This window comes from Pelodiscus sinensis, chromosome 5, assembly GCF_052426305.1.
Source record: "Pelodiscus sinensis isolate ZL-2025 chromosome 5, ASM5242630v1, whole genome shotgun sequence".
Taxonomy (NCBI): domain Eukaryota; kingdom Metazoa; phylum Chordata; order Testudines; family Trionychidae; genus Pelodiscus; species Pelodiscus sinensis.
The window spans coordinates 62,722,264-62,734,899 of NC_143056.1; the positions used below are offsets into that span (position 1 = coordinate 62,722,264).

Sequence of the window (12,636 nt, forward strand, 5' to 3'; positions counted from 1 at the left end):
CTTATTAAGTTTGCAGATGATACCAAGCTGGGAGGGGTTGCGACTGCTCTGGAGGATAGGGTCATAATTCAAAATGATCTGGACAAATTGGAGAAATGGTCTGAGGTAAACCGGATGAAGTTTAATAAAGATAAATGCAAAGTGCTCCACTTAGGAAGGAACAATCAGTTTCATACATACAGAATGGGAAGTGACTGTCTGGGAAGGAGTACGGCAGAAAGGGATCTAGGGGTTATAGTGGACCACAAGCTGAACATGAGTCAGCAGTGTGATGCTGTTGCAAAGAAAGCAAACATGATTCTGGGATGCATTAACAGGTGCATGATTCTGGGATGCATTAACCGCTCTACTCTGCGCTGGTTAGACCTCAGCTGGAGTATTGTGTCCAGTTCTGGGCACCGCATTTCAAGAAGGATGGAGAAATTGGAGAGGGTCCAGAGAAGAGCAATGAGAATGATTAAAGGTCTAGAGAACATGACCTATGAGGGAAGACTGAAGGAACTGGGTTTGTTTAGTTTAGAAAAGAGAAGATTGAAGGGGGACAAGATAGCAGTTTTCAGATATCTAAAAGGGTGTCATAAGGAGGAGGGAGAAAACTTGTTCATCTTGGCCTCTGGGGATAGAACAAGAAGCAATGGGCTTAAACTGCAGCAAGGGAGGTTTAGGTTGGACATTAGGAAAAAGTTCCTAACTGTCAGGGTAGTCAAACACTGGAATAAATTGTCACCCAGGGAGGTTGTAGAATCTCCATCTCTGGAGATATTTAAGACTAGGTTAGATAAATGTCTATCAGAGATGGTCTAGACAGTATTTGGTCCTGCCATGAGGGCAGGGGACTGGACTCGATGACCTCTTGAGGTCCCTTCCAGTCCTAGTATTCTATGATTCATTTACTGCCCTTGCCTTCAACAAAATTTCTCAGCTCCTATTGGCCAGAAACTGGCTATTATGATTAAACTGAGAACAGCACGCAAAGCTTTCTCCTCCCTGTCCAACTTGCAAAGCAATTAGCAGCCTTCTTTTTAAAGGGTGCAGAGCTCACTTTACATTTTATTACAAATATTAGTAATGAAAAATGATAATAGTATTTTCAGTTCATCTCATACAAATACTGAAGTGCAATCTCTTTATAATTAAAGTGCAACTTACAAATGTAGGTTTTTTGGTTGCATAACTGCACTCAAAGTAAAACTTTAGCACTTTCAAGTCCTGTCAGTCCTACTTGCTGTTCAGCCAATTGCTAAGAGAAAAAAAGTGTGTTCACATTTACAGGAGATAATGCTGCCTGCTTCTTTTTTACAATGTCACCTGAAAGAAAAAACAGATGTTACATGGCACTTTTTTAGCTGGCGCTGCAGGATATGTAAGTGACAGATAAGCTAAACATTCGTATACCCTTTGTGCTTTGGCCTCCATCCCAGAGGACATGCTTTTATGTTGATGATGCTTGTTAAAAAAGTGTTAATTAAATTTGTGACTCAGCTCCCTGGGGGAAGAACTGTGTCTCCTACTCTGCATTTTACCCACATTCTGTCATGTACTGGGTCATCATCCAAGACTGCTACCACGTTACATGTTCTTTTTGAGAACACTTTCACAAAACTAAAAAAGGTACCAATGTGAGATTTCTAAGAATAGCTACAGCACTCAATCCAAGATTTAAGAATTAAGAATCTGAAGAGCCTTGCAAAATCTAAAGAGCAAGGTGCAGAGCATGCTGTCATAAAAAAGAAACACAAGAATGTAGAAACTACAGCACCTGAACTACCAAAAAAGGAAATAAATCTTCTGTGGATTGCATCTGACTCAGAAGATGAAAATGAATATGTTTGGATCTGCACTGCTGTGGATCATTATGAAGTAGAATCCATCATCAGCATGGACATGTATCCTCTGGAATGGTGGTTGTAGCATGAAGGAACATATGAATATTTAGTGCATCTTGCACATGAGTATCTTATAAAATTAACTACAACAGCGCTATGCGAATGCCTACCCTCACTTCCAGGTGACACCAAAAACAAGAAGTGGGCAGCAAGATCTCCTGTAAACACGAACAAATGAGTTTGTATGAGCAACTGGCTGAGCAATGAGAACCAAGTGTACTGGCAGACTAAAACTTCACACTTTTTTTTTCCTTGAGTGGTTATTTTTGTACATAATTCTACATTTGTAAGTTCAACTTTCATTATAAAGGGACTGAATTAAGCACTTGTATTAAGTGAACTGAAATATTTTATTTTGCAGTGCAAATTTTTATAATAAAAATATAAAATGAGCACTGTAAATGAAATCAATATATTTGAAAATGTGAAAAACATCCAAAAATATTCATACAAATGGTATTCTATTACTGTGAATAATCTTTTTAATGTCTTGAAAGCCCTAGTACTTATAACAGAACATTTCGATCTAAATCATGGAGGAAAAAAAAAATCTTGCCTATGTAGAATGGAGATGTTAAATATCAGTTAATTGAATAGTCAAGTCACCGCATGAATTCTTATCAGTTAGTGGACTATTATATAGTCCCAGGGGTGGGGTGGGGTGGGGTGGGGCGGGACGGTGCTGGTAGCCAGTGTGCTCCAGCCTCACTCCCTAGAAGCCCCCTGCCACTTGGAGCTGCTGCCTCAGTATCAGACACATCAGCATGGGGTGCCAGGCGGGAGTTGGTCCATGAGAGGAACCAGTTTAAAAAAATAGCCCCCCCCTCACAGACCGGCTGCCTGTCACTCTGTGCTGCTGCATCTGATGCAGAGTTGGTAGCTGCCCTCTCTTGGGGGGACCTGGGGTGGAGGGGAGGGATGCACCCCTCGGTGCTGCGGGACCAACCCGGCAGCACCCCAGATGCTCTGCCCCAGACTTCCCCAAGTCAGCCACTGCTGAAACTAACCAGCAGCTGACTCAGGGAAGCCTGGGGCAGAGCAGCTGGGGTGCTCTGTCCTGGGCTTCCCGGAGGAGTCAGCCACTGGTCAGTTTCAGCAGCGGCTGACTTGGGGAAGTCTGGGGCAGAGCAGCTGGGGTGCTGCTGGGTTGGTCCTGCACCACCGAGGGGCGGCGCTAGGGGAACAACCTGGCAGCACCCCAGCAGCTCTGCCCCTGGCAGAGCAGCTCCAATTGTCCGGCTGCCCGGACCATCAGGAGTGCCGGACCACTGTAATTTTACTGTATAAACATTTCAGCTAATGCCATTTAAATTGAGAAGGCAACTCAGAGCCAAGTACCTGAAAATGCTTAACAATTCTTTTTTTTTTAAATTGACTCGATTTCCAGATTATCATTTACACACGTGAAGCTGAAGAAATTTGTATTATTTGAGAAATAGCATGTGATAACTTAAGTCTACTGTAAAATACTTAGTGCACCAAATTTAAGACTGACTATGCAATATTAATTTAGCGTTTCCTGTTTTTTTGAAGGCAAAAACCTTTATCTTGTAAAGACTGCACCTCCTTAACCCAGGACAGTCTTGTGTGGTGCTGAACCACAGATATTCCTGAACGAGAGAGCCCCAGGGCAAGAAGACCAGCAGCTGAGAGCCCTGCACACAGTGAGGCTAGTGGTAGTGGAGCTAAGGCCTCAGCAGCCTAGCAGTGGTAGTGGAGCCATGGCAGTGTAGTTGGGGCAGCCCAGCAACCCAGCTAGAGCCAGGGCAGTCTGTGCATGCTGGCCCAACAGCGAGGGAAGAGCGGAGGCAGCCTGGCTGGCAGTAAGGCAGGACCATAGAACCCAGAAGGGGAAGTCCATCTGGGGCCATGGCAGTGGAGCCAGGGAAATCCAGTTGGAGCAAGGGCAGGCCAGCAGCGCAGTCAGGGCTGCATGCCAGCCAGCAGTGGGACTGGTTCCACGGCAGCAGGACCAGGGCTGCGTGCTACCATGCCGGCAGTGGGGCTGGAACAGCAGTTATGGCAACAGAATCAGGACAGCCATGTTTCCAAGCCAGCAGCGGGGCCAAAGGAGCAGGTGGTGGGGAGGGCAGCAGGCTGGTGGTAGGGGACCTTCCCAGGTCTGGCAAATTCCCTCATTCAGGACTGCTCAGGTTCTGAGGGTGCTGGACCAGGGAGGTCCAACATGTATCAGTATAGCTGTGTCATATAATAAGTTATTTAGACTATGTTTACATATAGTCAATCACTGCCATCAACTAAAAGCAAAACTATAATGGTAGCAGAATGCTTATCTTCCACTACCGAGGGAGTGCCACTATTTTAGCCTTCCTTTGAATACAGCCAAGGAGAAATTGCCATATAAAGTGACCAGAAATTGTGTTCATGGTTAAAAGAAAAACTAACTCTAAAAATCCATAAGGTTTAAGCATAGATGACATATTGCCAAATTATGGAAGTCCCATGTTGCAAGGGATATCTTGTTCTGATGACACACGACAAAAATTATCCAATAACTTAGTGGTAGCTGCAGCAGTCAAACTTCTCTTTCGCTCTCCCTCCCAAAAATACAGACACTTTCTCTCCAAACAATGGAAGCAATGGGTTAACCTTTCTTACAATAGTTTCTATTTTACTTGGCACTGTATAACCTTTTGGAATGTCAATAATAAAAGAAAATAAGAGATGCAACTAACCCCAGTAAAATAATAAAAGAATAAGGGGGAATGTCAGGTCATCATTAATCATTTAGCACTCAAGTTACTGCCCCCATAGCTTGTGCAGCTGGCTGTTAGTTTGGCTTTCAATGACATAAGAAGTTGCTCTGTAGGGGACTGAAGAGGGGCCAACAGAAACAGAGCAGATGAAAAAGAAAATAAAAGAGGCCACCCCAGTTCCAGTTATTGAACAAAGGAATTACAATTTTCTATAAATGAGCGGAGTGAAATGGCTTCCTAACACTCCCCTACCAGATTTTTTTATTATTTCACATAATAGCAGGGCACTTAAGTAGTCATTTTCCCCGGGCACGCAGAACCAAAAAGATCAATAAAGTTCAGCTAGTTTTCGAGCCAGTATCTTTCACAAGTGATCCTAGCTATTTCTATCCAGCCCCTGTTACCACAGTATCTGAGCATCTCACAATCTTTAACACACTTATGCTTACATCATCTCTGTAATGTAGGAAAGTACCTTTAGCCCCATTTTACAGCTAGAGAACTAAGGCATGGAAGACATAAGTGAACTGCCGCAGACTTCTTGCGTGTCCTGAGGCAAAGCAGGGAATTGAACCAGGACTTCCAAATCGCAGACTAATATACTAATTGCTGAATCATCTTTCCTACATAAACATCACTCATAGCTATTAACTGAAAGGACTGATTGTGGGAGATGACCCAGTGAGAGAGTTTACCAACCATAACATGTCTCATTGGCCACAGGAGAGAAGTTATTCTGAGGAAACATGAGATGGAGCACGAAGGATTGCTTCACTAATAGAATACAACATATGTTTTGGCAGAGCAATTTACAAACTCCTTGTTTTCTTGTCATTTGAAAAGGAAAACTTCAGCTGAACTAAGCAAGAAAACCCTCTTAATGCTAGAACACTTCCTCCATTTCACCCTCATTTTCTCACAACTGTTACAAGATATAATTAGGATTTCCACAGATTAGTTTAATAAATCAAAGGGAATCCTTTCAGAATACTCAGTTTTAGTCCCCAAATTTAAAACACTTAAAAGCTACCTGAGAGCATTGAATTCTGCACCTCAAGTTCTTGTTCAAAGCCCATTTCTGCAAGACCCATTTATAAACTGATCTTTTACCATTCTCAGTGAAACTTATTAAGCTATGAGATGCAGGCTCATATGAATTTCTCAGAAATTAAAGAACACATTATTATAGCTGCCAACTCCTGTTCAAGAACTCCTCAAGGGTCATCTCCCCTCTGAACCATGTTCTTAAATAGAACCAAATAAAAATAAAATGTATCTGATAATTGTAATCAGCACTGTCTGTCACTTAATCATGCCTACTAACGAGGAAAGGAAACTAAAATAAAGCATTTTAGGAAAAGCAGAAATTCAATAATGCATATTTAAGGTAAAAAACAAACTTGTCTATGAGCAGACTGAGATAAAGCCCAACTTTTAATATGACCTTTAATTTCCTTTGCTCTTTTTCTGTACAGCAGAAAATTACATACCATTGGTGACACTGAGCACTTTGTTCCCCTTTCTGTAGGGCTGCCTCTGCCTCTTCTTTCCCTGAAGACAGAAAGCACTGATTTAGCAAAATTGAAAATTACTGAATTTGTCTGAATACCTATATCCCAAAGTGCTAGGGTCTCTACAGTGAAGCTAAACATTTGTTAGTCACCTTACATATTTAGCTTGAGAATATGGATACATTCCAAAAAGATCTCCTGTATGGAGAACTCGCAGACACTTCTAAGGTCGTTGGGCTGACTGACCTAAGGTCAGGTTCAATGATGTTTGCAAGGGACACACTTTCAGCATCCACACTGCAAGATGAGAGGATGCAGCTACCAACAAGCTACACTGGCAGCTGGCATTGCAGCAGGGAGTAAAAGAAGTTGAAGAGAGGTGGCTAAGAGAGAAAAAACCAAAGAGCACAAAGAAGGATACTTTGGTACTTACACCATTGTCTGGTGAGATGGATAGCTACCCTTCCACTTATTACCAGCTGCGTATCTTGCCACAGTACTGGGCACCCACCACACAGAAAGCTCATACACACATACTAGCAAATACCCTTGATTGAAAGCAAATTTATACAAAATACTTGACAAAAATGGTCATCTGCATTCAGAACAGTTTAACTCACGTTAAAGGCTTTTTTGTAACAAGTGGTTCTCCAATGGGTTTTGTCCTGAAGGTTACTTCACAAGAAAAGTATTATTTTATGGAGCTCTCTCCTCTGTGCTTCATATGCTTTGGTTCCCAAAACATAGTAAAAACATGGAATGCCTCTCATTACTATAAATAATTTTCCCTTCAGGAACTCTCACCTTCTCATGTTTGTTGGAGGTGAGTCATATCCACTCTGATTTAATTAGCACTGATGTCATACTCCCATCTCTGTATCCCTTCCTTTTCTCTTTGCTCTTCTAGCATCTGAAGTAGTGAGTTGTATCTCACAAACGCTTATGCCCTAATAGATTTGATAGTCTTTAAATTGCCAGACTCTTTGATGTTTTTGCTGAAACAGACTAACATGGCTACGCCTCTGAAACCAAAACAAACTGCCTCAGAACTAGTGAATGAGAACCAGAATGAAAAGTAGTGAAACTGATAACTAAACAGGTAAACAAGAAACAAGTCAACAAGAACACTGTATTTTTATAATTTGTGTTAGTAACAGATACGGTTTTTTAAACGGTAACTTGTTTAAAAGACCTTATGTTTATCTAATAAAAACACTACACTGAACTGCCTCAAACACTTTCTTACCATCAGAAGCATATGATTTCTTTTCATCTACATCCTCTGTGATTTCATACAGATCACTGTATGCTCGAGCCAAGCGCCAAAGAAAATCTTGCTGGTCTCCATACTGCAGACAGAACATAAGTATTTCAGATCATCTGTTAGAAAGCCCCTTTCTTCCATTGGTACAAAGCCATAAGGAAGAGAACTGTCAATTGGCATAAATAACAGGAAATGCATTATATTATTCAAACAAGTATATGCACCTTTTATATAGTTAGTCAGAGTAAACATATTTGAAAAAACGCACATGGGCCCAAACCAACAAGAACTCTAGCAGAAGTTAAAAAAAAAAACAACAGATAAAAATGGAGGTCCAAATTTGTAGCTAAACCCACAATTCAAAAGAGATCAAAAGAGGTCTAATTTATTACATAACCTTAAATGGATTCTTCATACTTCACAGAAGATTTAGTAAGGATGAGAGGGGTGAGTATCGGAGCTACACATCTACTTGTTTGACTCCCTCTCACAAAACAGAATCAGAAGTTTTAAAAACTTCAGTTTTACTTATATATGCTGCTTGTTCACTGTTTGCATTTCAGTCAGTTTGACCACAGAAAGATTGGGCATTTTCATATTTTGGTTTCCACAAAACAGCCCTGAGGCTGTTCTGGCAGGATTGCTAATACTGCAGTGGCAAGGTTCAGACATAACACACAAACAAATGCATCTTCAGTACAATATAAAAAACCAACTCTTCATACTAGGTTTTGTTAAACCCTTTAAACAAAACAAAAACAAAAAACAGATACAAGTTTAAACTCTAAACTACCTGACAGCATCCATTTAAGTTATCTTATTTTGATATTATCGTAGGCTGTTAAGAAGTAGGAGAAAAATTTAAGAAGAGGGATATACTGGAGGACTAAATACATGTATGACTTTTGGGGCTTATAAAGAAATTTGCTCATGCTTCATGCTGATTAAGTCATTTGTTATCTCTCACCTTTGCCTCATCTTTCATATACTGAAGACACAGCAGACAAAATGTTCTGCTTTTTAAACAAGCACCTTTGTTTAAAAAAAAAAAAAAAAAAACTACGTAATTTCCTACACTGACTTTACAACACTGCAACTCTATAATTGAGTAAAGAGAGCAAGTTATATGACTGTTTTGATTTGTACTATAGACAAGATGCAAAAGGGTAAGTTTATGAAAGCCAAGTCCTTGAATTGTTATGTACCAGCTACATGATACTTTTAAGCCAGGTTATGACCAGTTCATTGACTCCTCCACATTTGCAGCATGGAATAGGTCTTGCACAATGAAAATTAAAAGCCCAATGTCATCTTTCCGTGTTAGCCAAAACCACAGTTTTGCTGGGAAATAAAAATGAATTTTACCACCAATTTATTGTTAAGCAGCAGCTGGAATCCGTCTCTCTTCTCTTGGTTAGTCCCATGATGTAATTGGTCAGCCTGCTGCAGCAGCTGACCAAGTTCCTCTTCCACTGTAGAATCAAAGATCAAAACGGTTTCATCCTCATTGACTAGATCCAGTGAATCCCTCCGTGCAGTCTTCACTGTCTCACAGCTCACTTCATCTTCCCCTTCCTCACTCTCTTTTTCTGACTCCCGGTCATAATCAGACTCTGCATTGGCTGTGGTATACCTGTAAGTAAAAATTACAAATATAGAATTAAACATCACCACACGTAGTCAAAACAAGGTGCACAGCAAGCACTTTACAAACCAAGAGAAAATACAAACAATTGAATTGAGATAGGAACTGAATAGATGTCATAGGCGAAACCTTCCCTAATGTAAAAGTGTTCTCTACACCAGTGGTTCTCAAACTGCAGTCTGTGGGCCACTAGACTTCCAGGTGTCCATGGCTCAAGCTCAGCTCCTCTCTCCCCTGGAGCAGGGAGCCTGCCTTGCACTCCAGCCTCACCCTCCGTCCCCAACCCGTGAGGTTGGAGCACCAGCACTGGCTTCCCACTTGAGGGTGGGGGGGAAAAAAAAGCCCTGTAACTTGCTGCACTATCCAGCTTGTGGCTCCATGCACTGCTGCTCTCCCTCCCCCGGCTGGGGGAACAACAGCACACAGATGCACTGCTTGGAAACTTTCCCTGCTGCTCCCACTGGCCAGAACCTGGCCAATGGGAGCAAAGACAGGCTATGCCTAAGAAAGGGTGCCTGGGAGTGGGGCATGAAAGCAAGTTACCCTTTCCCTTCATGCCCAGAACCTGCATTCCCACCCACCTCACACACCTCCCCCCAGCTGAGACCGCTCACCCCCAGCCTGCTCCTGCACCCTTTCCCCAGGCCAGAAACCCCACCCCCTAGCCCTCTCCTGCACCCTCCCCATGACCAGACATCTTCCCCCATTCATTCTTCCAACCCCTCCCCCTCCCCCCATGTCAGACACCCGCCCGCTCCTGCACCCTCCCCCTGGCCAGGCACCCTACCCACAGCCTGCTCCTGCACTCACCCTTGTTCCTGCACTCACCCTTGTTCCTGCACCCTCCCTCCTGGCCACATACTGCAACTTCCCTTGTTTTTGCCCCCTTCCTCTGGCAAGACACCCCACCCCCAGCCTGCTCCTGACCCTTACTTCCCATCTAGACTTCACACCCTCACCCCCTCTGGCATCCCACCTCCTGCTCAAATCCTGCATCCCCATCCCTATCCCACTTGCTGGCAGCCCTGTCCCGCACAATGAATCCCCCATTTTTGTCCCTATTCCAGAGCCTAGGGAAGTCCACAAAATCCACTAACCTTGGATCTCCAAAAGAGTAAATCTGACCTCTGGGAAGCCCTGAACCTCAGTCCTATCCTGTCCCTCCCTCCACTTTTCTGGTGCTCCAGCCCTGAAGTGTGAGGGTTGGGTGTTTTTGGATGGTGTGTGTTTGGTGTTTTTTTGTTTCCCCCCCCCCCCTCATCTCACTTGTTGGTCCCTGACTGATTTTTCTGTGCGGGTATGTCTACACTACAGCATTAAATAGTTAATTCGAAATAGCTTATTTCGAAATAACGTGTGTACACACAAAATGCATTTCAAAATACCATTTTGCTATTTTGAAATACTGCGTCCACACTGAACGGACACTGATTCGGATTTAAGGCTGGCCGGAACCAGATCAGGGTTAGGGCATCAGGTAAGGAGTGTCTTTGTGTGGCTATTGGCTGAGGCAGAGGCCTGCGCTTAATGGGACACTACCTCCCCTCCCTCCCAGGCAGCCGGTTCTCAGGTGTCCCTGCTTGCTTGCTTGCCTGCCTGCCTGCCTCCCTCACTGTGGGACAACACAGCATTTGTGTCTCGGAGTGATCTGGTTGCCCTCACTCGGGACACCATAGCACTCTGCCCAGGGGCAGCTCTGGCTCCATGTTGCACTCCGGTGCGTCTCATGGATGCGCTGCTATCAGCCTAGCTGCACTTGCTGCAGGCTGCCATCCAGGAGGTCCATCGGGGGGCTGTCAGTATCCAGGAGGCCCTGTGGGAGAGCATTCACTCTGAGGAGCACTCAGTGCCTCCCTGGTCTGCCCACTGGAGACTTGTGCCTCATTCCTCCCTCACGTCCTTCCACTTACCCCTCCCTGATCCCTCTTCCTGATGTCAAATAAAATACATGTATTTTCAAAAATATAAACTCTTTATTTAACAAAACTGGGTGGGGGGGTACGAAACTCTGGGGAGACTGGGGAAAGGAGGTGGGAGAGGGGAGAAGACAGGGGAGGGGAAAAACTGGGAGGAGAAAGCTGGAAGGGGGAAGCAAGGGGAACAAGGGGGAGGGGAAGCTCAGGGGTGGAGGGTCCTGCCGGGCCAAGTGTCTCCCAGCATGGCATGTGCAGGGGCCTCAGCGTCCCTGGGGGGTTGGAGAGGAGGGTGTGGAGGGAGAGGCGGGAGGGGGAGAAGGAGTGGGAGGAGGAGCGGGAGCTGAGGAGGCAGCAGGCGCTGCAGCAGCACGAGGCAGCACGCTCTGCACCAGGGTCTGCAGATGGGCACAGATGGCACGACCCTGGGCAAGCAGCTCCCACCGGAACTCCTGTTCGTCCTGCACCCACTGCTCCAGGATGCGGGGCAGGGCTCACAGGGCCCCCAGCTGCTGGTCTCGGTACCCCTGCAGTGTTGCAGTGGACCTGCTGAGTCCTCGGGTGCGGGAGGCTGTCCCGGGCAGGGTGGTGTGCCCTGCATGTGCAGCTGGTGCGGCTGTGGAGAAAGAAGAGAAGTGTTTAGTTTTCCCTGGGGACACAGTGGGTGAAGCCCCCCCCCCGCGCGCGAGGTGAGGATGACCATTCCCTGCACTGTCAGAGCCGCTGTGCTTGCACAGAGGCCATGGTCAGAATGTCTGGCTATCCCCGGGAGTGAGAGCTGCCCCGAGACTGCACCCATGCCCCTGTGCTGTGTATAGCGCAGCTGAGGTGAGGGGAGATGTTCCCTGCCTCTGTGTAGAGGGGGCTTGTGAAGGGAGGGCATCTTGCTATGTCCCAGGGTCAGGAGCATGTCAGGTCTCTTCATGTGGCTATCAGGCCACAGCCCATGTGGCACGCAGCTGGAGCCACTTGCCCAGGGGTGGCACGGCACGTGCTCGCACGTGCACAGGTTGCTGCATGATCCGTGGTAAGAAAGGCCCACACGTGCGGTCACTGGTCTCCCTCCTTCCCCCCCTCCCGGGAAGGGGACAGTGATGGCACTTACATGGTGTGGCTTCCCCAAACGACCCTGGTGACTCCACTGCGGGGACAGCTCGGGGGGTCCGGCCGGTGTGGCACCCTCAGCGGCGGCACCTCCTCCGTGACCTGGTCAGGGCCCTCCAGTCCCGGATCGCTGCCCCCTGGGGTGGCACGGACCATCCCGCCCCCCCCATGATGCAGTCCAGGACGTCAAAATAGGGGCAGGTGTCTGCCCCTGTTGAGGAGCTGCCCTGTGTGGCCCTGGTGTACACCTGCCGCAGCTCTTTAATTTTCATGCGTACCTGCTCCTGGGTGCGCAGGTGGCCTTTGGTGGCTGTGGTGGCAGCTATATGGTCATACACAGTGGCGTTCCTCTGTCTAGGGCAAAGATCATGGACATTGGAGGCCTCTCCCCAAACCTCAATGAGGTCCATGATCTCCGCACTAGTCCAGGAGGGTGCCCGCCGTCTCCAGCCCCTGGCTGGCTCCTGGGAGCTGGGGGACTGGGCAATGGACGGAACGCTGGCACCGGCTGCCCGGCTCATTGTGCGGCCACTGGATCAGGGGCAGCGACTGCTCGCAGGCCTGGCTCTGGCACGTGCACTGTGGCCAGAGTCTAC

General features: G+C 46.0%; 1 protein-coding gene across 5 annotated transcripts in view; it reads right to left on the bottom strand.

The window, feature by feature from the left end:
• Positions 1 to 12,636, bottom strand: part of RMDN3 (regulator of microtubule dynamics 3) — an 86,557-nt gene that overhangs the window by 42,997 nt on the left and 30,924 nt on the right. For 3 of the 5 annotated variants that reach the window (XM_075927105.2, XM_006128672.5, XM_025187541.3), the window contains 3 exons: positions 8,744 to 9,011; positions 7,361 to 7,463; positions 6,094 to 6,154 (listed from right to left, as the gene is read on the bottom strand). In XM_075927105.2, coding sequence (XP_075783220.2) covers positions 6,094 to 6,154; positions 7,361 to 7,463; positions 8,744 to 9,011 — 432 coding nt within the window. Of the gene's footprint in view, positions 1 to 6,093; positions 6,155 to 7,360; positions 7,464 to 8,743; positions 9,012 to 9,999; positions 11,553 to 12,636 lie in introns of those variants that run through there. The other 2 variants (XM_014576311.4, XM_075927107.2) reach the window with 2 other exon arrangements.